At 42.4% G+C, this 27999-nt stretch overlaps 1 protein-coding gene across 1 annotated transcript; it reads left to right on the plus strand.

Moving 5' to 3' along the window:
- The first annotated feature begins 4383 nt into the window (after positions 1-4383).
- On the plus strand, positions 4384-27858 carry GTPBP3 (GTP binding protein 3, mitochondrial). The gene is made up of 9 exons (XM_026670978.2): positions 4384-4602; positions 7259-7485; positions 12490-12576; positions 13119-13321; positions 14631-14703; positions 15396-15539; positions 21120-21285; positions 25192-25482; positions 27101-27858. Exons 1-9 carry the CDS (start codon positions 4412-4414, stop codon positions 27330-27332), a joined length of 1614 nt encoding a protein of 537 aa, XP_026526763.2. The 5' UTR covers positions 4384-4411; the 3' UTR covers positions 27333-27858.
- The last annotated feature ends 141 nt before the right edge of the window (positions 27859-27999 follow it).

Raw genomic sequence — 27999 nt, forward strand, 5'->3', positions numbered from 1 at the left:
GTTGCTGGGGGATTTGGGGAATTGAAATCCAAACATCTTAACATTGCCAAGTTTTAAAACCCACCATTATAGTTAAATAATGGGCATGACTAGGCTAATCTTCCTGTTAAGAGTCATTGTGGGCATTTTTTGAAGTAATGCTCTCAAGAACCACCATATTTAGGCCTGATTCAGAAACTGTGACACATATGCCATTTGATTTTGGCTTTGCATGGCCAGTCATAGATTATTTGATAACCGTGATTAAACAAACCATGCAATAGCAGAACACATAAGTCCTGCTCCTTCACAAGTGATTAGAAAAGCTACCAAAATAGATGGTGAGGTAAAAGATCTAGCTTCTTCTTTGGTAATGACATTGCATTAATAAAATAAAGGGTATTTGAGAGACGGCAACCTGTCTGCAAAACCACCAGCATTTGAGCAGCTGTGGGCCTGTCCCTTTAAGACCTCCCTAGCCAGCATTGTAACTGATGGCTATAAAAGCTGAACAGAAGCAGCTGGGTGTGGTGGTTTTGGAGTGGGAGGGAGGGTGGTTTGGTTATGGGAATGAAGCCTGAAGCAGCCTAAGGCAAATAGATGGTTCTCTAGCAGTAGGATTCAAAAGGAATACAGGTAGCCCTTGACTTACAACAACAATTGAGCCCAACATCTCTGTTGGTAAGTGAGACAGTTATGTGGATTTTGCCCCATTTTTTACCTTTCTTGCCACAGTTGTTAAGTGAATCACTGCAACTGTTTAGTCACATGGTTATCAAGTGAATCTGGCTTCCCTATTGGCTTTGCTTGTCAGAAGGTTGGCAAAAAATGATCACATGACCCTGAGACATTGCAACCATCATAAATACATGCCAGCTGCCAATCATGAATTTTGATCATGTGACCATGGGGTTGTTGCAACAGTCCTAAGTGTGAAAAATGGTCATAAAGACACTTTTTTTCAGTGCCATTGTAACTTTGTTCACTAAATGAACTGTTGTAAATCAGGGACTATCTGTAGTAATTATTGAGTCTGTCATCTGCACCTCTGTAACTGTCTGGTTTGGTTCTGCAACCCAACAAGACAGACACAGACTTCAACGGATAATTAGAACTGCAGAAAAAAACAATTCAACCTGCCTTCAATAGAGGACCTGTATAATGCTCGAGTCAAAAAGAGGGCTGTGAAAATATTTACAGGCCCCTCACATCCCAGACATAAACAGTTTCAACTCCTATGCTCAAAATGAAGCTATAGAGCACTGCACACCAGAACAACCAGATACAAGGACAGTTTCCCCCCGACTGCCATCACTCTGCTATACAAATAATTAATTCCCTTAACACTGTCAAAACTATTTACTAAGTCTGCATTACTATTACTATTCATCTTCTCATCCTTCCTTTCACTCATCTCCTCCCACTTGACTGCATGAATGTAACTTAAAAAAAAAAAAAAAAAAAAAAAAAAAAAAAAAAAAAAGGGGGGGGGGGGGGGGGGGGGGTTGTTTTGTTTTTTCCCCCTTTTCAAAAAAAAATTGTTGCTTGTATCCTTATGATTTTTAAATTGACTGTTTACTAGTATAATTTGATTTGATTTGATCACTTGTTATATTTCCTAGTATGATTTGATTGCTTATTAGTACCCTTTGACTACTATTAAGTGTTATACCTATGATTCTTGATGAATTTATTTTTTTTTCTTTTTCTTTTTTATGAATACTGAGAGCATTTGCACTAAAACAAATTCCTTGTGTGTCCAATCACACTTGGCCAATAAAGAATTCCATTCCATTCCATTCCATTCTATTCTCTATTCTATTCTAGTAGACAAGCAAAGTCAGTGAGGAAGCCAGATTCATTTAACAACTATATTACTAACTTAACTGCAGTGATTCACTTATCAACTGTGGTAAGAAAGGTCATAAAATGGAGAAGAATTCAACTGTCTTGCTTAGCAACATAAATTTTGAGCTCAATTGTGGACATAAGTCAAGGACTACCTGTAGTTTAAAAGAACCTGTGACAGTGCTGTATACAAATAATCAGTACCGTGGTGGTCTTGGCTGCAGTTTCTATTTGATTTATAAAGAAAAGCTGCCTCTAATTATTTGTACCTGACACTGGATTTACACTTTCCTAAATTAGATACATTCTTATCTCAATTTTCATGTCACAGTTTCATCTCCATTGCCTTGACTTTCCCTTCATTCCAAGCTTTACCCTGCTCTCAAAATAATTTGGAAAGTTAAAGATGGATACCCAGTTCAAACATAAAACCTCGTGAGACATAAAACTTCCCACTCCCATTTTTCTGCAATAAGGAAATAACTGGCCCATCTTACAAGATTTTTTGTTAGGTTAAAACAGGGTTTATTAACCTTGGCAACTTTAAGATGTATGGACTTCAACTTCTAAAATCCATGGTTCTAGTTGGGGAATTCTGGGAGTTGATGTCCACATATCTTAAAAGTTATCAAGGTTAAAAAATAATGGGTTAAAATGTAACATCATCCTTATAATACGCTTGTTGCCTGGTGATTTTAAGGCTACAGTCACACTGCTTTCTTGGCAACAATATGGAAGCAGTTTGCCTTTATATTCAGCTTCTGTAGTCTTTATTTGCTTAACAACCTTGTAGACTTTGGATTCTTTGTGGTCCCCCATCCAAGCACTACACAGATCTGATTCTGCTTAGGTTTTTAAAGATTGGAGAAGGTTGGCTACGTGCTGCCACCTACTGAGAATCTTTGCTTATAGAGATGTTGTAGTTTCTAAAAAATTCTGCTCAACCTTAGTCCAATCCTTTTCACACAAATAATGCATCCACAGGTAAGATCATAATAGTACAATATAGGAGGATAAAAGCCAAAAGTGGGGGGGGGGACCCAGCAAGTTTTAAAAAGATGTGCTGGAGTAGAAAAGGCTGAAATTTTTATGCTCCTAAATATTCATTAGGGGCAAATCACTTTTTTCTCAGATCTAATCTACCTGAGGCTGTGGTTGTAAAAATAAAACACAGAGAGGTGGAAAAGCTGGGGTGTGGCTTGAATTCCTTGGGAGTGCATAAATAAATACATAATAAAACAAATAAGCAAAACAAAATAAGTCTGCAGATGAAAATAGCTATGATAGTCAGATGAGCTAATTTTCTTTAACTTATACCGACTCCAGATTTCAAAGTTGGCTAGCCTAAAAAGCATATGTGAATTGCATCACAATTAAATCAGGGCCGACAGCTGTTTTAAGCACCCAAACACTGACTTCTCTATTAATATACAATCATGATCAGCCTCCCGCCTCTCCAGTTTGTTTCTAGGAGAAAGGTCATGCCCAAATCAGGATGTTATGACTTTTGCATTTATCAGGTGGGGATTTTTTTTTGTGCAAATGTATAATTTTAACCAGGGCCCCACTTAAGCAACATTCTTGGCAAATTCTAGATTAAATCCGTTTTGGGTTTTCAGTTTTAAACCTTGTCATCCCGTCTCCCTCTCGGCCACGTCCTAAGCGGTCACTTCCGCGGTTTTAATCTGGGGGGAATATAAGATTCAAAGCATCCTCCTCCTGCAGCGCCAAGCAGCAGAGGAAACCTCGGATAATAAAATTTATGTTTCTTAGGCGGCGGTGTTTAGCGGAAGGGCGATGTTTATGTACGCTTTCTTGTAGCAAACAACTAGAAGTGCGGGGAAGCGGGTGTTATAATGTGGTTTGCACGAACCAAAAATGTAGAAACGTAGTATTGTAGTAACAGGTTTAAAATACATCAGCAATAAAAATTATACTGGGCTTCTACTCTTCTATTTTAGGGCTACCCACTTGCTGCCAGGGTCCTTCCAAGAGCTTCCCGCCACACAGACCAGGGCTGCTGCTACGTCATCTCAGAGCTTGGAGATGCGTGCATGCCGCTTCCACCTAGGGAGGCGATCTACAGACAGGGGTTTAATTGGTCTCAGATCTACCTGCCCTGCAAGACAAGCCCGCACCCGAGCACGCGAAGAGTGCGTGTTAAAATCTCCTTCTTCCCAACAGCGGCCTCGTGTGATCTCGCTTAAAAATTCTTCCTCTCGGTTTCCTTTAATATTTAATATTATTTAATATTAATATTGGATCATCATCTAGCCTCCCTAATTGATTTTTAAATACTGCACACTCCGCCCAAGAAGAACCTCACCCCCAAAAGGCTGAAGATTATATGGAATTATGCAAGATTACTCTGCATACGTATTGTTTATCGCCTATGTAAACGGACGGAAAGAAATCGGTACACGACGCGTAAGGCGGTGAGTTACCGACTCCGCAACACAATACTATTAAAAGGGAGGACGTGGCGCCCCGCCCTTTCCGAAGCCCCGCCCTCCTTCCCCCTCGACCAATCACGTTACAAAAGGGCACGTTGCCCTCAGTTGAAGCCAAAGGTGAACGTCAGGTCATGGTAGCAAAGGAAGCGTGGGGATTTTGCATAGGGGAGAAGGGCTGGACAGGAGGGAACTCGGGGAGGACGATTGGCGAGGGGGAAAGGGAACGATGTTGCTCTAATTCCTGCTGGGGAGCGATGTGGCTTTTCTTGCAGAGAAGGCTGTTGCCTGTAAGAAGTCGAAGGGTTTGCAAGCTCTTCTGCAGGTGGGTGACTCTAAATACGAAGTTTCGCCTTTCAAAAGGCACGTGAAAAGAGGTAATGTTCTTGGTGTGCAATTCCCTGCGGGCAGGGTTAGAATAACAGAGGTGGAAGGGCCCTTGGAGGTCTCCTAGTCTCCCTACACAAGTAGGAGAGCCTAATACCTATATAATTTTGGGCAAATACCATTCTGGACAAATGGCTGTCCAATTTCTAACGAATGAAAGGAAATGTATGTATCTGGAATAATGTTGGAAGATCCAATCTGGCTCTGTCACCAGGACCAGAGGTTTCATCTTCCGAGCTTTCGGACTCCTGTGAGAGAAGTTCCCTGAGGATGGGCTCCAGCATGAGACCCAATTTTCATAGAATAACAGAGTTGGAAGGGATCTTGGAGGCCATCTAGTCCAGGAGTCGCCAACCTTTTGGACCTCATGGACCACCAAACTCATAATTTTAAATCCCCAAAAATGTCTTCAGGAAAATTCCTCACCCCGTTTTCCTATTGATCGACCATTCTTTATTTGAGATCACAGGATACTGTCTCCAGCTCTGTTCTCAGGGGGAGAGAGAAAGAGACTTTTGGCTTCATGCAAGGAAAGCAGCAGAAGTCTTTCTTTCTCTCCCCCAAACTCCACCTCCACGAGTCTTTGTGAGACTTGTCGTGCTGGTGCAGCCTCTTGGAGCAGGATGCCTTGCAGGGTCCCAAAGACTCATTTCTGGTGGAGTTTGGGGGAGAGAAAGAAAGACTTTTGCTGCTTTCCTTGCATGCAGCCAAAAGCAGAAGAAGAAAGAAGCAGAAAGCAGCCCGGTGGCCACGCCAGGCACGTGGGGCAAGTGGGGCGAGTCCTCCCCCTCCACCCTTTCCCTCCTCCCCTCACTACCTCGTGTTGTTCGCAATGCAAGGGACACAAACCTTGTGTTCCCACGGGCCATGTGGGTGGCACAGCCTTGTGTTCCCGTGCAGCCTGGGTTAATTGCTTTGGGGGGCATTTTGGGACCACCAACATTTTCTCGTGGACCACCAGTGATCCCCGGCCCACTGGTTGGCGACCACTGATCTAGTGCTAGAGCAGGAGAGTCTATTCCAAATATTAGCCTCTACCTGGGAATGAACTCACAGCCTCTGATTGTGAGGCAAGAGCTCCACCTCTAGACCACCGGAGCTGCCAAAAGCTCAGAAGACGAAACCTCTAGTCCCGGTGGCCAAACCAGATTGCATCCTGTCCAATCTCTTCTTAAAAACTTCCACAACTTCTGGAGGCATGTTGTTCTGCTGATTAATTGTTCTGTTGGAAATTTCTCCTTAGTTCTAGATTGCTTCTCTCCTTGATTAGTTTCCATCCATTGTTTGTTGTCCGGCCTTCTGGTGCTTTGATCCTCTCTTTTTTTGTGGCAGCCCCTCAAATATTGGAACACTGTTGTCATGTCACCCCTAGTCTGTCTTTTCATTAAACTACTAGACATATCTGATTCCTACAACTGTTCTTATATTTTGGCCTCCAGGTCTCCAATCATCTTTGTTGCTTTTCTCTGCACTCAACATCTTTTTTACATTGTGGTGACCAAAACCGAATGCAGTATTCCAAATGTGGTCTTATCAAGGCTAATTCTGCCTGCCTTACCGTTGCCTTCTCTTCTAAAAGAGTCAGGCCTTTGTAACAATTGCAAAGAAGACAGGAATCCAACAGAAGAGAAAGTTGCCTCTGTAAGTTATAACCGTTTCAGGAGCATATTTCACTTTCTCTGTTGGCCAGCTTTCTAGTTCTTAAAGAGATTCAAGAGCTCCATGGAGTGGACTGGGCAACCCTATTTGTACAAAATTGATGAGTGCCCATAATATGTAGTCTAGGCGTACTTTCACTCTTAACTTCTCGCCCAATAAGAGCAATGAGGATCAATGATATAAATTTCCAGGGTGTTTAAAGGTTCCTTGTTGTCCCAGTTCAGCCAAAAACTTTCACTTTCTCCGACTTCCTCCTGCAATCTTACTGGCTTGCAGAAGAAATTTCTTTGTGTCGGCCATTGCTGACCTGCCCAGCTCCCTTGGGAAAAGGAGTATTAGCTGGCTGAGGAGGGGTTTGCGATACCCCACAAGCCCCTATCGGATCTCCTCTCCTTAATAATCTTACTCGCCAACAGGGCTGCCTCCGATCCAGCTGGATCGGAAGCATTTCGGCGAAGCAGGACTTTCCCGCGATTCTCTTTCTGCTGGCCATGACTTACCAAACCCAGACCTCCAAAGAAATATTTTTTAATGGACATAGTTATCTTTGGAATGTGAAGAAGGTTCGGGTCACGATTCAAAAATCGGGTGGCAAACAAACTCCACCGCGGCAGATTCCCTTTCCATGCCAATTTCCCCTTCTGCGCATGCACAGTCTGTTCAAACTTTTGTCCGTGTATGCACAGTCGGTCATGCTTCCGGTCATGATCAAATCAGGTTGTGACCATAGTCCTGGAACAGATTATGGTCGCGACCTGAGGTTCCATTGTATTGGAGTAGCTTCATGATTTATCTCCCCTTTTTGGGCCGCTACGTGGATGACACGTTTGTCATCATCAAAAGAAATGCACTGATTTTCGTACACTCTTGTTCTCTAGCCTGATGCCTTAACCACTAGACCAAACTGGCTCTTCTTTTTCCTTCCCGCTTTTCAGGTTATATTGCCAGGCTGCAAAGAGGGACACCATCTTTGCTTTGTCTTCTGGCCAAGGAAAATGTGGAGTGGCTGTGATTCGAACCAGTGGCCCAGCTAGCTGTTCAGCCTTGCTCTGCATGACTGGGACAAAGGAACCGCCACTTCCAAGAACAGCTACTTTACGTAGGATCTGTGATCCCAGCTCTTCTGAAATCCTGGACCGAGGCCTTGTATTATGGTTCCCAGGTTAGAATTTTAAAGTATCTAAGCATATCTGTTGTACTGATTCTCGTCCAACATTAAAGCTTTAAGTTTCTGGTACATAATTCTCTATTGTCTTGGCAATGTCCTTCTCAATTGAATAGATGGATATGTAAATAGATGGATATGTAAAATAATTGCACCTCCCCCCCCCCCAAATGGCAGGGTCAGAGTTCTAATGAGGAAGCATTAGATTATGGATACTTATTGGAGGGATCAAACAAAGGGAAATCTTGGGTTCAACTGTGATAATTCGAGAACTACTTGTATGTTATGCAGTTACTGTAACTTGTTATAAACTGAAAATAATCAGTGAATGTAGGCTGGACCTATCACATTGTAGAGGACTATAAAGTTGCCCTTGAAGACAGTGTATGAAAGCTATTAGTAAAACATGAGCTTAATGTGAGAAAACAGAGTGTGAGAAAGAAGCTCAAGATTGCCTCACTTTGATGCTCTGTGGTATCAGAGTGAGGAAAAGTGAATGTGATTAGGCTTTCAGCACTATAACAGCCCTTCAAGATAGATCAAGTATTGAAATAAATACATGAGAAATATGGGAATTCTACTTCAGCTACATTATGGTAAGAGAAATTATTTCCCCTCTGTTGATTTAAAAAAATCCACTATCTACTAATGATTAATATATTTCTATTAAGTATTAGAAGATTAGATGTTGGTTGATAGTAAAAATAATCCTCTTGGAAGCCAGCTTGTTTTTCCACCAGGAGGCTCTCCTGTACCAATCAATCTCTCCACTTCTCAGTCGCTCAAACACACACACATGTCTGACATTGCATCACATTTGCAGTTAATTAAGCAAAGAGATGAGTCTGCAATTTGTTGAATTCCCTTTTGTAAAGATGGGAATTATCATTACAAGTAAATAGGCATATTTATCTATAAATATAAACAGCAAAGCCAAAATTAGTGCCCATCAAGTTGAATTACTTTTAATTAACATAGGAATTGAATAATTTTAGAGCCTTTTCTGGTCTTAAATAAGCAATTAAGTTCTTATCTTCTACAGGCAAGACCAGGTTCCAAGCTGGTAAAGGTCTTCTATCTATGACTTTTTAGATCTAAATATTCATCTTTTCACATCTCCTTAAAATGCTTCAGGTGGAATAGTGCCATTATTATGGAATAGAGTCGTTTTTAAAGTGACTTCTGGGATATGCTAAAAATATAAATCATTCTGTTCTAACTGCTTGGGGGACATGCTAGCAGTATTCCAGTATTTGAGAGGTTGCCACAAAGGAAGGGTCAATTTATTTTCCAAAGCACCAGAGGTCAGGACAAGAAACAATGGATAGAAATTAATCAAGGAGAGAAGCAACCTGGAATTGAGGAGAAACTATCTACCGGTGAGCAACGTGCCCTTACCACTGTTACCTACAGTGAAGACAATGAACTAATGAAACAGTTTGCCTTCAGACGTTGTGGCTACTTCATCACTGGTTTTTAAGACGAGACTGGACAGTCACTTGTCTGAAATGGTATAGGACAGGGGTCTTCAAACTTGACAGCTTTAAGACTTGTGGACTTCAACTCCCAAAATTCCTCCTCCAATCATGTTAGCTCAGGAATTCTGGGAGTTGAAGCCCACAAGTCTTAAACTTGCCAAGTTTGAAAACCCTTGGTATAGGATCTCCTGCTTGAGCAGGAGGCTGGACTAGAAGACCTCCAAGGTCTCTTCCAGCTCTATTCTGATCCCTCCCCCCAAAAAATCCTTCATAGCAGCATATCTGTTTATATTTGAAAAGTTGTTTATAGAGCCACACCTTTCTGCAGTGGTATTATGCTCTCATTAGCTTTGTGGACCTTGTTATTTCTAATAAGCACTTTTTTGTTTGCTGTTTATGCTCAGCTGTCTTCCTCTGGGGTAGTATTTTTTGTAATTCTTGCCCTAAATTGTTACAGCAATCAGACATTCAGATGGGGTCTTGTAACCTATGAAGGAAGAAGGCACGTTCCATAATCGTTGTGAAGAAAATTGATGGTTATTATAAAGTTCAGCTGAAGCAACCAGTTAATGCAATAATCCCCCCTTGAGGGAAAACATGAAACACAGAAAAGACCTTCTACATGAGGCTACCACATGAAAGATGTCACATTTAATTAGACTGAAAGGAGGTTGTTTCTCAGACTGAACAGCAAGTACAGATAGTAGAAGTTCCAGTAGTACAGACTCTACATAGTTCAGGGGTGAACTGTTGAGTTTTTTGGTGTTCTCGGAACTTGGTTTTTTCTGCAGACATTTCATTACTAGGTTGGATTATCAGAGCACGGAAGAGTGGTGATATCATTGAGCTTAGTAATGAAATGTCTGCAGAAGGCCACCCAAGCTCAAAGGACACCAAGAACCCAGCAATTTACAAAACAGAGCAAATTACCTGCCACAATAAAGGAATAAGTAGCATTCCTTTTGGTCCTAGCTCAGTCTAGGACTTAAATTCTGCTGGGTGATCATTTTCATTGGTGCCCTTTGGAATGCATAGCTTTTATTGTGTTTATTTATTTGTACTATTCATATTTCTGTGCTGCTCCATTCCAAATGACTGAGCAATGTGCAGCAAAAATAAGGATTAAAATAACAGATGAACAAAAAAACATAATGACACAAAGGGAGGGAGGGAGGGAGGGGGAGAGAGAGTGAGAGAGAGGGATATTTTCCACAAAGGAATGCTACAGTTGAAAGCAATTCTGCAGATAGAACTCCTTGGGGACAGGACCATAGCAGGTCTTCTCTTCCAAATCTGACAGGATGGAGAAATTCGTCTTAGAGCAGGTGATTTACAGCATAAGCAGATCGTAAGCCATGTAGGACTTTGCCAGTAGGAAATTTAATGTCTTGAACTGCACCTAGAAACTGACTGGAAGCTAATGCAGTTCCAAATGTAGAGGTGTTGTATTAATCAAACTAAACATGTTCATCACTGCCTGGCATGCTGAACCACTGCAAGCTTCCAGAGGGTCTTCAAAGGCAGCTGCATGTAGACCAATACCTTAATTGCTATAGTCCAATTAAGGTATTGGCTGGTGCAGCATGGTGGCCTAGTGATGAAGATGCTCACATCCCATTCGGAAGGTTGAGAGTTCAGTCATAGATGGTGACAGATGTTTCTCTTGCAGGGCATGAAGAAAATATCTGCTGTAAACTCTGGATAGGCATCAGGAAGGGCATCCAGCCATTAAATGCTCAGCTCCATTCAGTTGCCTCGACTCTACCCAAATTAAGAGATTACAAGGTCATAAAAAGAACATAAATAATACTTAACATATTGATCATCTGTCAGCCCTTTGAAATAGTAAGGTCAAGAAACAGGGATTCCAAGAATGCTACTCTTTGTTGTATGGTAAGAGAGTCCTTGGTGCTCTCTGAGCTTGGTTGTTTGCTTGCAGATGTTTCATTACCTGCCTAGATAACATCCTCAGTGGTAGTGAGTGTGGGGTTTGCTGCCTGTTTATACCCAGTAGATTGTAGACTGGCAGTTAGTCCTGCCTTGTTGATTTGCAAATTTGGTAGCAATTGATGGGACTTGGCGGGAGGGATTCCCATGTGTTTAGGCCTTTCTTTGGTTCAAGTGACATATTTTCCTTTGTTTCCTTTAAGGACTTGTTTCTTTCTTATGTCTCCCAAAGGGATCTTTTAGACAAGATTCCTGGCTTTTTGTCCACTCTGCTTATGTGCCTCCTTCATCTTTAAGTATGGCAGCTTCAGCCTCAGCTAACAGTACCATATTCCATATTCCGTTGCTCAATTCCTGTTCTCTCATTATCTTTGATTAGCCTAAGCCTTTGAAAGCAATTTTTGAGATTGATCTGAATTTATACTCAAAACAGGATCCAAAAACAAGCAAGAAAGGAAATCTCTTTCTTTCCAGGAAAGATCTTTGGAAAAGGAAAACACAAATGGAAAAATAGTTTAAGCTGGTAAAACCAGTTTGAAGAAAATATAAAGAGAGACATTTTTCTCCTCTTACAATATCAGAAGTCAGTGTCTATGGAGATTCTCAGTCGTCAAGGTCAAGATTGTCCAAAAGATATCTTTTTTCAAAAGGCAATTGGACTTTGTTTTTCCTTGAAGACATTTCACTTTTCATTTAAAAAGCTTCTTCAGTTCTGTAGAAAGAAAAAGTCCAATTGCCTTTTGAAAAAGCACCTTTGGGACCCCCAGAAGTCAGTATTTTCTGATCAGAAAGAGATGAATTCAAGATGTGTGAAATTATCTTTTTACCTAATGTGGTTAAATAATTGCCGGAGGATATGTTTTTGATCCCTGGCTTAAAAAGTGCCATCATCCACCTGAATTTATCATTCTTGTCTGAATGATTTAAGCCAGGATAGTCTAAAGTTGCAGACTTTAAGCCCTGCAGATCGAGGACAGTCTATTTTTGAATACCCATCATGGACACTTTTATGAAATGCTTATCATGATACAAAAAAGATACTGAGGCCCTAGAAAGAGTGCAGAGAAGAGCAACAAAGATAATAAAAGGCTCTGGAGGCTAAATCATACAATGAACGATTAAGGGAACTAGGTATGTTTAGCCTAACAAAGAGCAGCCTTAAGGATGACATGATAGCCGTCTTCTAATACCTCAGTGAAGAGGATATTGATGTATTCTCCATATCACGTGAAAGCAAGACAAGAAGCAATGGGTGGAAGCCCTTCAGAGGGAGATCCAACCTGGAAATGAGGTAGAATTTCCTGACAGAACAATTAATGAATGGATCAGCTTGCCTCCCTGAGTTTTGGGTGCTCCGTAGCTGGAGGTTTTCAAGAAAAGATTGGAGATCCATTTGTCTGGGATGATATAAGGACTCTTGCCTTTGACAGAAGGTTGGATTAGAAGACTTCCAAAGTCCATTCCAGCTATATGATTCTAAGTTTCTCTTAAGGGATGAAGCAGAAGCCTCTCTTCGAGGAACTGAATGGGCCTTGTAATTGATTGAGTTAATTCCAACTTTGCTATTTTTCTTTAGGACCAGCTAGTTTCACAGGCGAGGACAGCGTTGAGTTCCATGTGCATGGTGGCCCAGCTGTGGTGAGCGGCGTCTTGAATGCTTTGGGTGGGTCTTTCAATATTTTGGCTAATCCTTCTTTCCCAGCCATTTTTAGGGGTGCAAGGGAAGGTTATCTCTTTAGTGGGGAAAAGTGGTAAAGCAGGGGTGTCAAACTCGATTTCATTGAGGGCCACATCAGAGTTGTGTTTTACCTCAGGGGGCCGGGGTAGGCATGGCCAGCTTGACATCACTCCTGTTGGGGGTACCTATGGTGACCCGAGTGTTCTGCCAGCAAAAACGGGCTCCCAAGCTCCGTTTTCAGTTGCCATGGCCTCCTACAACCCTCTGCCAGTGAAAATGGACCTCAGCCCTCTGCATGCAGCCCTCCTGGCCTCCATTTTCACTGGCAGGGGGTTTGTAGGAGGCCCTGGCAGCCGAAAACAGGCGTTTTCACTGGCAGAAGCACCGTGGGCCAGTCCTTCGCTGTTTGCAGGGCGGTCCCGCAGGCCAGATCTAAGTACCCTGCAGGCCGGATCCACTCCCTGGGCCTTGAGTTTGACACCCCTGAGGTAAAGTATCCCCTGTGGAAAATCTCTTCCTGATTTCAGGGGCACTTCCAGAGCTGCGCTTTGCTGAACCTGGAGAATTCACCAAACGGGCCTTCCAGAATGGCAAGCTAGACCTCACAGCAGCTGAAGGCCTAGGAGACCTGATTCATGCTGAGACGGAAGGCCAGCGTCGGCAGGCCTTACGTCAGATGGATGGGGAGTTGGGTCAGCTCTATCAGCGCTGGACTGACACCCTCACCAAGGCAAGGAACAGTCTCTGTGTGTGAGAGTGTGTTTAGAAGTCTTAGAAACCGGAACAGCACAGTTTATTTTGTTTATTGAATTTGTATGCTGCCCCACATTGCTATTCAAAGTGCCGGTAGGTGGCTTATAACGTAGTAAAAATAGAAATATGAAAATAATTATTAATACAGGTGGTTCTTGACTTAAGACTACAATTGAGCCCAAAATTTCCATTGCTAACCAAGACAGTTAAATAAGTTTAGCCCCATTTTACGACCGTCATTGCCATAGTTGTTAAGTGAACCACTGCAGTTGTTAAATTAGTAATACGGGTTGTTAAATGAATCTGACTTCTCCATTGGCTTTGCTTGTCAGAAGGTCTCAATTGTGATCTAAGGATCCTGGGATATGTCAACTGTCATAAATACATGGCAGTTGCCAAGCATCTGAATTTTGATCTCGTGACCACAGAGATGGCTGCAACGATCATAAGCATGATTGACTTTTCAAGTGAGTCAGCTTGCATGACATGGGCAGAGTATGATAGCCTTTATTTGGCCATCTTGGCTTCAGGTGGTTAAAGCAGCAGGCTAGAAAGTGGAGGCCTGAATTCAAGTCCTGCCTTAACCATGAAAACAAATGCAGAGAAGAGCAACAAAGATGATTAGGGGACCGGAGGCTATAACATTTAAAGAGATGGTTGCTGGGAATTGGGTATGTCTAGTTTAATGAAAAGAAGGACTAGGGGAGAGACATGAGAGGAGTGTTCCAATATCTCAGGGGCTGACACAAAGAAGAGGGAGTCAAGCTATTCTCCAAAGCTCCTGAGGGCAGAACAAGAAGCAATGGGTGGAAATTAATCAAGGAGAGAAGCAACCTAGAACTAAGGAGGAATTTCCTGACAGCGCGAACAATTAATCAGTGGAGCAGCTTGCCTCCCATAGTTGTGAGTGCTCCATTATAAGAGGTTTTCAAGTGAAGAGTAGATAACTATTTTTCCAAGATGATATAATGATTCCTGCCTTGCGCAGAGGGTTGGACTAGAAGACCTTCAAGGTCCCTTCCAGCCCTATGAGCTGCTACTCACTTCATGCATTGAGTGACTAGGCTGATGTACGAGGTCATATTAGCTCATAAAACCTTATGCCTTTTAATAGGGCCTTTTCTGACGGGCTAATTCTATCAGGCTCATTTATTAGATAGACTCATTTATATGGAAAAGTCATCAAATATTCCATAAATATTTAAACATCCTTTCTCTGCAGCCTCCTCCCCCTCCCCCACTTTTCCCCCTGAAGGAAAATAGCTCTCAGCCCTTTTCTTCTGCAGACCTTGGCTCATCTGGAGGCCTACATCGACTTCAGTGAAGATGACAATATTGAGGACGATGTCCTTGATCAAGGTGGGTCCTCCTGCTGGGGTGGGGGGAATCCTCTGGGTATGGTTAAAAAAAGGCAAGATGTCAGCCACAGTGGCACAATCCAAGCTGCATCTGTTTACCTTCACACACATAAAAAGCAACCAGAGTATCAATAACTCAGTTGTGGCCACCCTTGAGTTGTTTTTAATCACTCCTTGCACATATGTACTACAATACTTGTACATCCCTGTGTTTATTCTTTTCTTTTTCTTAGGAAATCACTGTTAGAAACCCACTGAGGCCAATCTGCTTTTTGGTGAACACACTGCAGGAAATCCCAAAGGTGCTTTTCAATAGGCAACTCAACTTTTTATTTTCCTTGAAGGCATTTTACTTCTTATACAAGAAGTTTCTTCAGTTCTGGCTGAAGGATATGGAATTCTCCACCATTCAGCCAGAACTGAAGAAGCTCCTTGAATGAAAAGCAGCAAAACATCTTCAGGGAAGAAAACAAAAAGAAAAGCAAGAAAGTCCAGTTGATTTTTGAAAAGCATCTTTGGGACAACCATGACCTGGATGATTGAGAATCTCCATAGACATGAGCTCCAGGAAAGAAACCAAAGGATTTCTTGCAAGATCCTAGTCTTCCACGGCAGTGTTAAGGAGGGAAAGAAGCCAGGGATGGAGGAAGGGACGGTCAATGCATCCACCACGATGGTCTTTTTTTTCCATAGTGGAAAACGCTGTCAAGGCCTTGGAGAAGGAACTGACGGAGCATTTGCAAGATGGCCGCCGTGGGCAGAGGCTGCGGGATGGAGTCCATGTAGTCATTGCAGGACCTGCTAATGCTGGGAAGAGCAGCCTTCTCAACCAGTTGTGTGAGTAGCACTGGGGGCTTGTGAAATGGTGGAATGGGTGGATGGGTAGTCAGAGAGTGGTCAAGGGAGAGGAGGGCAGGAGTCTTTCAGGATTTTGACGAAAGGTTCATCAATCTCCTTTTTAGAGAAACCTTCTCAAAACCCCGAAAAACAAATCTGAGGCCATAAACACAAAGAATAGTTATCACATGAGCCCTCTGAAGGCTGCAATCATGTTTTAATTTTTATTTTGGCATTATTTCATTAACAGAACAAACTGAAACAGTAACAAATAAATAAATAAATAAATAAATAAATAAAGACATCTCAGGCAAGTACCTGCCACAAAGCACCCTAGACTTAACAGTTGTGAGTTAGCAAGACAAAAAGACCTGGTTAGTGGGCATTGCAGTGCCTAGAAGAGAAAAGAAAGAACTGGAGAAAAATCACAAAGTACAAAGGCCTGCAAATAGAATGACTGTGAGAAAAGAAAGCAAGTACCAATAGTAATAGTCACCATGGGGTGCAATTCTCAAACAACTAGTGCTGTGATGGTGAACCTATGGCATGCGTGCCACAGGTGGCATGCAGAGCCATTTGTACTGGCATGCGAGCTGCAGGCAAGCTTATCTCACTGCACATGTGCACGCCTCACAGTTGATTTTTAGCCAGTTTAAGGCCTTTTTCAGCCTCCCAGAGGCTTCAGGAAGGCTTCTGCAGGCTTTTCAGGCCGAAAACTAGGCCCGTTTCATCATTTTCTGTTTTTTGCAGAAATACCAGACGAATAATAGAATAGAATAGAATAGAATAGAATAGAATAGAATAGAATAGAATAGAATAGAATAGAATAGAATAGAATACTTTATTGGCCAAGTGTGATTGGACACAGAAGGAATTTGTCTTGGTTTAAATACTCTCAGTATACATAAAGAAAAGGTACATTCGTTAAGAATCAAGAATCATAACGTACAACACTTAATGATAGTTGTCAATGTTCTTTCTGCGCCAACTCAGAAAGCTCAAACTGCCCAAGGAGTTGCTGATACAGTTCTACAGAGGAATTATTGAGTCTGTCATCTGCACCTCTATAACTGTTTCGTTTGGTTCTGCAACCCAACAGGACAGACACAGACTTCAGAGGATAATTAGAACTGCAGGAAAAAAAAACAATTACTACCCACCTGCCTTCAGTCGAGGACCTGTATACTGCACGAGTCAAAAAGAGGGCTGTGAAAATATTTACAGACACCTCACATCCCGGACATAAACTGTTTCAACTCCTTCCCTCAAAACGACGTTATAGAGCACTGCACACCAGAATAACTAGACACAAGAACAGTTTTTCCCCCAAAAGCCATCACTCTGCTAAACAAATAATTCCCTCAACACTGTTCAACTATTTACAAAGTGTACACTACTATTACTGTTAATCTTCTCACCACTCCTTATCACCCATCCCCTCCCACTTGACTGTTTCCTAGTATGATTTGATTGTTGATTGAACCCTATGACTATCATTAAGTGACGAAACAGGCCTAGTTTTCAGCCTGAAAAGCCTGCAGAAGCCTTCCTGAAGCCTCTGGGAGGCCGAAAAAGGCCTCAAACCGGCCAGTGGGTGGGTGGGGATTGCACATGCATGTGGGGGGGGGGGGTACACATTGCCTTCTGGGTGCTGGCATGTGAGCACGAGCGTGCAAGCATGCACACAATTTTGGGCACAGGAGCCCAAAAAGGATAGCCACCACTGAACTGATGCATCATTTGAACACCATTGGCCGTGACAAAATCCCCATTGGTCCAATGCAAAGGGCAGCTTTACTTGGAACAATTTACATCCTGAAACAGTACTTTTAACACCATTAAACAACAACAGCTGCCTATCCCAGGTCCTTCAGAAAGAGTTGACAGGTGGATAAAAATGCCAAATACTGTCTAAATATCTGACTGTCTATGTCTAGGGTATCAAACTCACATCATCACAGCAGCATCACATGATGTATCGGGACTTTTTTTCCCCTTCACTAAACCAGGCCAGAAAGTTTAACACCTCTGATCTAGACTAATGGCTAGTTCTCTATTAATTACCACTTGTTCAGCAACTGCTCAATGTTATAACAATGCTGAATGAGTTGCCATAGCCAGCACATGATGCATCCAGCCCGCGGGACATGATTTTGACAGCCCTGGTCTATGTGACCAACCATAATTTTTAAAAAAAATCCGTATCATGGTCTAAAGTAAAAATCACAACATCTATCTAAATCTTCCTAATTGTCATTTTTAAAATCAATTTTAATGCCTCAATTATCCCATAACACCCTTTTGACATTGAAAAACATTCAAAATCCAATTTTTCAGAAATAGTATATGACACTATTTAATTGATGTAACACTGACAGAATTGCGTATCAAGGCTGAGATTATGTTTGAATATCCTTTCCCTTCTCAATAATACAAGTAATTCTAAATACTCAAATTTGTATCTTTGTATGTACTATATGTCTTCTAGTGAAAAGTTCAGGGTCCTTTTCCCGATCTGTTAGTTTTGTTTAATAATAGAGCATGTAAAAAGATTCCCCCAGGAAAACAATATTGTTAGACTATTAACAATACTACGATTTGTTCTGAAAGAATTCAAGGAAATAAAACAATAACAAGGAAGTCCATTTTAAAAACACTACTGTCCTTGGAGTAACAAAGAGCAATCCTAAGATAGCTTTAGCAATGTTACACAAAACTATTAAAAAGAATAAGAAATTGTAAGCAAAAAAATAATAATTAAAGCATGAAGTAAGAAAAAGAAAAGGAAATCTAAAGGTATTTTTACACTGATACTGTTCACAGTATTTCTCATTCTTTTCTCCTTTTACAAACCATTCTTGCTTCCATTACAGTACATCCTGCTTAATACACTGGCTTTTATGACTTTTTAGTCTATAAGAAAAAAAACTAAGCTCAGGGAGCATCAGGGGTGCCTCATTTCATCCCTGGGCTACAAATGTTCTCCTTTATAATATTCTCCTTTATTGGTACTCATCTCTTTCTTTGACAACTGAACACAGGTCTACAGGTCTTCTGAAAGCCCAAGCCACAAGGAGAAGGGTCTTGTGCAAGACAGATAAACCTCTGTCAAAAAATAGTCTGGCTGATAGGCTGGTGAAATAAAAAAGAAATATCAGGTGAAAATCTTGGTGGTCCTCCAGCCCAGAGAATTTTATAGTTGACATCCAAACATTTAACAGTGATAAAAATTGAAAAACACTGCAGCCTGTCACCTGGACTGATTTTTTAGATGGAGGTAAAAAATGAGCTGCTTTTAATCTTGGGCTAGAAAGAGAAATTACAGGACCCTCAACAATGTCTCAACTGCATAAATGTCCCAAATCAGTAAACATTGCAAGGGAATGGTAATGGCAAACGGACATAGCACTCAAACCTGTTCCCTGGAGTGTGCTATACTGGTAAATACAATGTATATATTACCCAAACTCTACTGTCTGTTTGGAACCTTCGATTAGCCAAAACAGTGAATCATTGGGCAGCAATTTCTGAATCAGAGTTTCTTAAGTATGCTAACTTAAAGAATATGTACAAATCCAAGATCCATTACGTCTACGGAATTAAATTTTTTAGAATCCTCAGACCAATTATATTTGCAAACTTGTGGCCACTACAATGCTATCACAGTCAGGTGACACTCTCTGCCTGCTTTCCACAAGCAATGTCATTGGAGAAACTGGAAGGCAACTGAAAGTCATTTGCCTGTGTTTATCTCTTTAAATAAAGAAATATTGACAAAGGACGACCCAATGGATCATTGGTTGTCTAGTGAATGATTAAAAATCATAGGCAGGTAAAGGCAAGCTGTCAGATAGGAAAAATATTTTTTAATATTATGCCCAAATGAATCCTTTCCGCTACACATCAGAGGAAGATTCATTTGGGCATAATATTAAAGGTCAACATGACTATGCTGTGAGAATATTTACCAAACCACGAACAAACCAATAATATGCAAAGCAAATGTATTTTCACCCAAAGTGCGTTAAGACCTTTCCCTGTTGTTCCTTCTTACCCTTTTGTGGAGACTTGTTTTAATTCGCTTTTTGTTATTCTGTAAATAGTCAAGGAACGTTTGCTTGTATTTGTTTAAATTGTTTTAGGGAGGGTTCATGAGAGAATATACTATAATTAAAACTACCGACTATGATAATCTGATAATCCATAGGCTGCTTTATTACATAAGATACTGCAGTACCGGACTCCTAACCCCAAAAACCATTTTGGGAGAGAGGAGACCTTCCCTTTTAGTAAATACAGCTTATATAGGTTTATCATAATTACATGGTTACATAACACTTCCTGTTTTCCATACATAGAAGTTATAGAGGTTGTCATAGGAATGACATGGGTATTTTTCTATAATTCCTCCCATGCGTCCCTGGAAGTTCCCCAACTTTCTTCACTTCACCATTTATCTTCAGATTTCCTGTTCTCTACTTAAAAGATTACACAAGAGATCATCAATGATGTCAAGATGCCCCAGGGACATATTATTTCGCAACCAGACAGGACATTAGCAAAACAACAAATTTCATAATTGTTCTGCTCTCTTAACAGGTCAGATAGAGAGCAAACATGGCTTCAATCTTGCTCTTTATATTCTTAGGTGTATAAGGCAAATTTCCATATATAACAGTTCAGATGTCCTTCAGAAAAAAAATTGCCCATTAACTTTAAGGGAAACTCTTAACTACATTGGCCTTTTTAATGTTATGGCAACCACTTATGGTTCAGGAAACTCTTAATGGCTGGGATTCCCAATACGTGGATATTCCCTCACAGCTTATCTTTCCTCCAGTGTTATTTTAAATTTTAAAAAATTAACTAGAAGGAAATGAGCATGCTGCAAAACAAATCAGAATAATATAGTATTTATTTCCAACAATCACATATAAAGTCTCCTCAGGGGTTTCGGGAATTAAGAGTTTACACTTATGGCTTGGATTAGTATATGTAGCTTTAACCAAGATAGCTAAGACCTAGCAGCCTCAGACAAAATGCTGAGTTTAAGTGAATGTATTTGTTCCTTAGAATTATACCCATTCTTTGGGAGTTTGTCTAAGGGAGTACCATAGCCCCTTCCTCCAATTTTTTTCATTGCAATCTTGGGACAGAAGTTGGGCTTAGAGAGAGTGACTGGCATATAGTCACCCAATGAGCTTTGGTAGATGAGGGTGGATTAGACCTGGATCTCACTGGATCTGATTCAACATTGTCCCTGCTACATCACTGGATCTCTAAAGAGAATCTTTTTAAATCTTGTGTTAGAATGTTGGCATATCCAGACAATTGAGCTCCAAAGTTGCAACTTTAAGACATGTGGACTTCAACTCCCCAAATTTCCTGGCTGAGAAATTCTAGAATTGAAGTCCACAAGTCTTAAACTTGTCAAGTTTGGAGATCCCTGGATTAGATTATGGTTCATTGTATTGCAAGAACCGAGCAAGAGAGTTAAATTTTGTAACTAAGCTAAGCGAAGAATATCGTGTGAATTCACCCACTGTCGTTCTCCCCCTTCTTGACTGATACAACCTCTAGGTCAAAAGCCAACTGCTATAGTCTCTCCGGTGGCAGGGACCACGCGAGATGTGGTAGAGACTGCCTTGAACATTGGTGGCTTCCCTGTGGTGCTGAGCGACACGGCAGGCCTGAGAGAGACCACAGACATGGTTGAGATGGAAGGAGTGAGCCGGGCTCGGCAGAGGTGAAAGGAACTCTGGAAGGGGAGGATCAGAATGGGAGGGGCTTATACATTGGGAGCCGCCCTTCTACCATGCAGCAAATATTACAATATAGGATAGGGGTCTCCAACCAGGGGTGGGATACGACAGGGTTAACTACCTGCTTGGGATTTACAAGCTTCCCTTCACGCTGAGAGCCGCGGGCCTGTAAATCATCATCAACATGCTGTGTGCAGAGAAGCAGCCTTTGAAACAGCCCTCTTGTTTTTTTAACTGCAGCTGTGCCTCGTTCGCAGCTGAAGTTGAAAAATCAGGAAAAAAAGATCAGGTAAGAGCCCAGGTGGGCGGGTGGGCAAAAACATCAGCAGACATAGAACCGGTTCTATGTCTGCTGCTCTTCAGAGCTACCGGTTCTACAGAGGTGGACAGAACCGGTAGAAACCCACCCTTGTCTCCAACCCTGGCCACTTTAAGACTTATGGACTTCAACTCCCAGAATTCCTCAGCCAGGAATTCTGGGAATTGAAGTCCATAAGTCTTAAAGTGGCCAAGGTTGGAAGCCCCTGATACAGGACATGGAAATGTAAGGTGGGAACACCCAGTTTCCCATGGCGGTCAGCTATGTGGCTATGAAAAGTCAAAGCTGAATTATCTCTAGATATTTCACTAATTAATTGTGGTTAATTGTGGTTATCTTAGTGGCCTTTCCCCTCTCCTGAGGAAGAGTGCTATCCATCCATCCTTGAGTAAGCAAAAAATACTTTACAAGTAATCCACAACTTACATCTACAGTTGGGATCACAATTTCCGTCACTGAGCAAGGCTTAGAAATAAGTGAGTTGCATCCAATTTTACAACCTTTTTTTTTTTTGCCATGGTTATTAAGTGAATTACTGCAGCTGTTAAGTCAATCACACCCTCATGAAACAAGGGGTTGTAAGCTGAACACTACCTGTGCTGGCATGAAATTGGCTGCCCTTCTCACCCATCCCTTTCCTGCTTCGACTGCCTCCATCCGCAGTCACTGTGTAATGCCTGACAGAGCCCGATAGATTTTAATGCATTTTGAAGCTGCGTTTGGAGTGCGTCAGAGTAAGAAGGAAAATCCTGCTTTAACTGCAGTTCCGTTATGGACAATCTTCCTGTCTCATGGTCTGGGTATGAGGTGGAGGCAATCTCACGGGGACACAGCTGAACAAACAGGTAGCCAGGTGTGCTTCTGCTGTGGTTAGGCACAGGCAAACACCTGGCCTAGGACCCCAATGAAACAGATTTAGATCCAGAAAGCAAGTTTCTGAGGTGAAGAACTATCCAAAAAAGCGTGAGGGCTGGGCTGCATCTTCATCTTCTACTCATCCCTGGGCCCCCACTCCTCCCAGGAAGGCCACCTCGGCCTGTCTTTTCCTGCTACACATCAAAACTAGCGTATCTAACTGTGTTCATTCAAAGCAATGATGTCTAGTTTGCCTGCAGTACTTAATTTCATTGCAGGCAAACATGTCTGCTACAGGTAATCCTCAACTTACAACCATTTGTTCAGTGCCAATTGAAGTTACCACAGCACTGAAAAAAAACTGACTTATGGCTGGTTGTCACATGTCTGTTGCAGCATCCCCATGGCCACGGGATCAAAATTTGGGCCCTTGGCACCTTAACAGAATAACAGAGTTGGAAGGGACCTTGTAGGTCATCTAGTCCAACCCCCCCCACCCACCCAAGCAGGAGACCCTACACCATTTCTGACAGATGGCCGTCCAGTCTCTTCTTGCAAGCTTCCAGTGATGAAGCTTCCACAACTTCCGAGGGCAACTTCTGTTCCATCGGTTGATTGTTCTCACTGTCAGAAAATTTCTCCTTATTTCTAGGTTGAATCTCTCTCCTTGGTCGGGCATATAGTGAATTGAATTGAATTATTTATTGTCATTGTACATATACACACAGTATAAATACAACGAAATTGACATATTTATGACAATTGCACTGTCCAGGGGTCCTTTGATCAGCATTTGAAACTTTCACAGCCGGATTCCGACAAGCAAACTGACGGGGGGGGAGCCAGATCCACTTAATGACCACATGATTCACTTAACAACTGCAATGATTTGCTTACCAACTGTGACCAAAAAGGCTGTAAAATGGGGGCCAAACTCGCTTAATAGCCACCTTGCTTAGCCCCAGAAATTTTGGGCTCAATTGTGATAAGTGGAGGACCATCTGTACAACTACAAGTAGTCCTCGACTTCATTTAGTGACCATTCAAAGTTACAACAGCACTGAAAAAAGTGACTTTCGGTCATTTTTCACAGTAACGACCTTTGCAGCATCCCCTATGATCAGGTGACCAAATTTCACATGCTTGGCAACTGGTTCACATTTATGACGGTCACAGTATCTGGGAGTCATGTGCTCCTCTTTTGCAACCTTCTGACAAACAACGGGGGAGCCAGATTCATTTAACAACCATGTTACTAACTTAGCAACTGCAGTGATTCACTTAACAATTGTGGCAAGGAAGGCCGTGAAATGGGGCAAAGCTCACTTAACAAATGTCTTGCTTAACAAGATAAATTTTGGGCTCAGTTGTGGTCGTAAGCTGAGGACCACCTGTAACTACTTTGTACTGTGGCAGGAATGCACCTTTCCTTGCCGTCACTAGTTGCTGCTCTCCGTGGTGGTTTTTCTTTTTTAATAAGTTTAACAGTGAAAAGCTAGACCAGGGGTCCCCAACCACCGGGCCGCGGACCGGCACCGGGCCGTGGAGCACTCTCTACCGGGCCGCAAAGAATTTTTTTAAAAAATGGCGGCTTTCTTCACCTTCGTGAATGCTGCTGGGATCGGGATCAAGGACACAAATGAAAGAAGGGGAGGGAGGAAGCAACCGAAGCCTGTCCTTCTCTCTGGGTCAGCTCTCTCAGTCGCTCTCTCGCTCCTCCACCAGCCCAGGAAGAAACTGCTTCAAAGAAGTGGGGGCTTTTCCTGTCGCCGCAGCGCCTCCGAAGTGCCCGTTTCTCCCCACCCCCACCCCGTCCGCCCGCCCGTTCGCCCGCCAGCCGCGCTGGGTTCAACCCAGTGCTCCGTTCTGCCTGCCTGCCTGCTTCGTTAATGGTTGAATCGGAACAGCTTCGGCTGAGTAAAAGAGGCGAATAGTTATTATTCTCAGCCAAGCTGCTCCCAAACAACCAGAAACGAAGGCAGGCAGGCAGGCAGGCAGAACGGGACACTGTGGATTGAAGCGGGCGGGCGGGCGGGTGGGGGTGGGGTGAAACGGGCGCTTCGGAATAGCTGCGGCGACAGGAAAAGCCCCCTCCTTCTCTCTCTCCTCCCGGTCCTTGCAAAAATTTTCTGCTTGAAACCGGTCCCTGGTACAAAAAAGGTTGGGGACCACTGAGCTAGACATTTAAAAAAAAAATAAGAAGAACGAAACACTGGATTCATCTTTTTTTAAAAACTAGTCCAATGTTTCTCAACTTTGGCAACTTTAAGATGTGTGGAGTTAGAAGTTCCCAGCATACAGTGAAAACCACATGACCTCAAACACCCACAAAAGGTTAGTGAGTAGTGTTTGCTTTCCTAGCAGAAAGTGTGCAGGGTAAGGATGTAGGAGAAAAAATACATCAATTTGGAGCCATGATAAATGCGGTCCAGACAGAACATCTGGCTATCATCATGTACAAAACAGAGGAAAGGGAGGAATCCAGAGAGGAATTTCTTAAGCTCCTTTCCTTTCCACCTTGTTTTTATACGTGTAGTAATCAAGGCTGCATTATGGGGAAAGCTTCTGCATCTTTTCATTGGGGATGTCTCTTAAAATAAACCTTAAGATGGCTCTCGGAAGAGAAGATTATAATTAGGAAATTAACAATTCTTGGAGGAGGTAGCTTAGGAGGGAATTAAGACTTGATTATTATTATTTAATTATTTCCTTTTAGAGTCCGCGATGCTGACCTGGTTCTGATCATTCTGGATGGGAAAGTTGCAGCTGAACAGCATGACCACTTAACGATGTCCGTGGTAGATGTCCTGTCTCCCGACGAGCTAAATGAGACGCAGACCTACCTTCTGGTTCTGAACAAAATGGACCTACTCAGAGAAGAAGACCAAGCAAATCTCTTGAGGACCTGTGACCGGCTTGGTGTAGGCCCTGCCTGCTTGCTGTCCTGCAAAACTGGAGATGGGATTGTGGCCTTCCTGAATGCATTGCAGAAACAGCTGGCACACATGTGAGAACAGAGGGGGGGGAACAGTGGGGAGAATTGAGGGTGGATGTATATATTGTAAGTAACATACATTTAAAAACTCCATGACTTGCACTTTTTACACGGTGGATGATGTTGGGCGGTGGATGAACTATCCGATGAGGGAACTGCCGACCATGTTCCTTAGAATGTTGTGGATTAAAGCTGTACAGAGAACAGTGCAGCATAGGCTTGTTGGGGGTACATACTGTGTTTTCCCGAAAATATGACCTACCCTGAAAGTAAGTCCTAGCTTGATTTTTACATGTGCGCCCAATATAGGCCCTACCCCCCCAAAATAGGCCCTAATTAAGATCCCACCCACTCCAGGGTGGACGGGTAAAAATTAAGCTAGGGTGGGGGATGGGGGCAGGGGGTGGAGCTGCCATACTACTTACCTTCAGACAGTTGCAGCCAGGCCTCGCATACCCCAACCGGCCCACTTCTTCTGCAGTTGACAACGTTTTCCTGAAGGCCTCTGCAGTTGATAACCGAGCTCCGGATCGATCCAGAGTTCTGTTATCAGCTGCAGAGGCCTTCAGGAAAGCCTTACCGGCTTTGCTGGCCACAGAAGAAGTTCCTGAAGGCCACCTACAGCGAAAAGGAGACCGGGGGCGACGCATGCAAGTGAGCTGAGTCAGTGGACAACTTCCCCTGAAAATAAGACCTTGTGCCTTTTTTGATGGCCAAATATATATTTATATTTATATTTACATTTACATTTACATTTATATTTGTTTTCTTAAGTTTTCGCGGGTACTTACATGTATGGCATTCAGCTTTGTTCGGGTATTTTCCCACGTCATTGTAGTTGTGCTTTTAAAGTTGTAGCAACGTTTCGGCAGAATCTCATCTGATATATATATATATATGAATGACAGGATCTTATTTTCAGGGAAACACAGTAGTAAGTGGGGTTGTGTGGTGGCTACAGAATAAAGGGCAATATTTCCTGCCAGCTCCACAATGAGAGAGGAACACACCAAAGACGCTGTGTGGATGTGACCTGAGATAATATCTTAATTTAAGCTGTTGGAAATTAGAGATAGAATCTTTAACGTTAGGTGTACATACAGGTGGGCCTTGCTTAACAAGCAGTCACTTAGCAACCATTTGCAGGTATGATGGACCTCCCCAAAGAGCTATTTACAACCCAGTTCTGAAGTTCTGATGGCCTCACTGACCGCCCACCCCCACAACGAAACGTGATTGCGTTTTGGATGATTTGACGACCAGTTCATATTTAGATGACTGTGATTTTCAATATTTTTGCTGATTTCTGGTGTTTATCCCCAGTTTCTGGAAAAAAAGACGCCCGTTGAATAAAATAGGTTTGCTTAATAACCCCCACAAAAAAGGTTGCAAAAACAGGTATAGTCGTATGATGATCTACTTAATGACCACCATGACTTATGATTGTGATTCTGGATCAATTATGGTCATAAGTTGAAGACTATCTACCTACATTCTTCTGTGTATCTCAACTGTAGTTGCTCAGATGCTGCCCATGTCCTATTAACGCAAGTAACAACCCAGCATAATTCATACATGCCAGTAAATCATCTATTTAAGAACTGCAAATCTTAATATTCTCACTCTGCAGGTGTGGCGATCCTCGTACTGGTTCCCCCAGTCCAACACAAGCACGTCACCAGCTCAGCTTGCAGAAGTGCTTGGAGGCCCTCAGATCCTTTGCTGAGTACCAGCTTACGGACCTGGTGTTGGCTGCGGAGCAGCTGCGACTGGCACGGCGACAACTAGGGCGGCTGACAGGCCAAGTGGGCACCGAAGAGCTCTTGGCAATCATCTTCAAGGATTTTTGTATTGGCAAGTGAAGGAGACCCACCAGCTGTGAACTAGTCAGCACATGGCGCCATCCAGAGGCTGAAGGTAGTTCTGCACTTACAACGCTCCTGGAAGATTAAGGGAGAGGCTGCCATGGGAGATTATTTAAGGCACTGTGTTTCAAACTTGGCATATTTAAGACGTGGGGACTTCAATTCCCAGAATTCCCCAGTCAAGTTTGAAAAAACACTGATTGAGGGTTAGAAGCTGCACTGGTGGTGATAAAGAGAGGATTTTTGGCAGAAGGGTAGAAGACATGTTGAAGAGGTCCCGCCAAATGTAATAATCAGCTTCTCCCACTAAACAAGTGACTAAGCGGCTCCCATCAACTTTACAATGTAATATCATTTGGATTAAAGTTCTCAACAATTATGTGAAGGAAGGATAAATAGTCACAAAAGAGATCAGGCAAATTCATGGAAATAGTTGAGTTTATTAGTTCTTTTGGTAGCAAAAAAGCAACCTCACTCAGAAGCATTGCACTAATGAATATTAAATGCTAGAGATGAAAGAAAAGTTATTGTCTTTGGACCTTGCATTTGACTTTTGGGTGGGTGAGTGGGAATCTGGGTGACTATTACAGGAACCAGGATGCTAGACCACCAAAAAAATAATAATAATCTAGAAACACCCTCCTTACTGAGTATAGAGATTCTC

Source organism: Notechis scutatus, chromosome 1, assembly GCF_049901735.1.
Source record: "Notechis scutatus isolate UNSWTSFEM ecotype Mainland chromosome 1, rNotScu1.2, whole genome shotgun sequence".
In the NCBI taxonomy this organism is placed as follows: domain Eukaryota; kingdom Metazoa; phylum Chordata; class Lepidosauria; order Squamata; family Elapidae; genus Notechis; species Notechis scutatus.

Bases quoted from the DNA above. Each gene is read 5' to 3' on its own strand.
- GTPBP3 (XM_026670978.2), top strand. From the start codon at position 4,412: ATGGTAGCAAAGGAAGCGTGGGGATTTTGCATAGGGGAGAAGGGCTGG. The intron at 12,577-13,118 runs GTGGGTCTTTCA...TCCTGATTTCAG, and splicing joins CGGCGTCTTGAATGCTTTGG to GGGCACTTCCAGAGCTGCGC. The intron at 25,483-27,100 runs GTGAGAACAGAG...CTCACTCTGCAG, and splicing joins CAGAAACAGCTGGCACACAT to GTGTGGCGATCCTCGTACTG.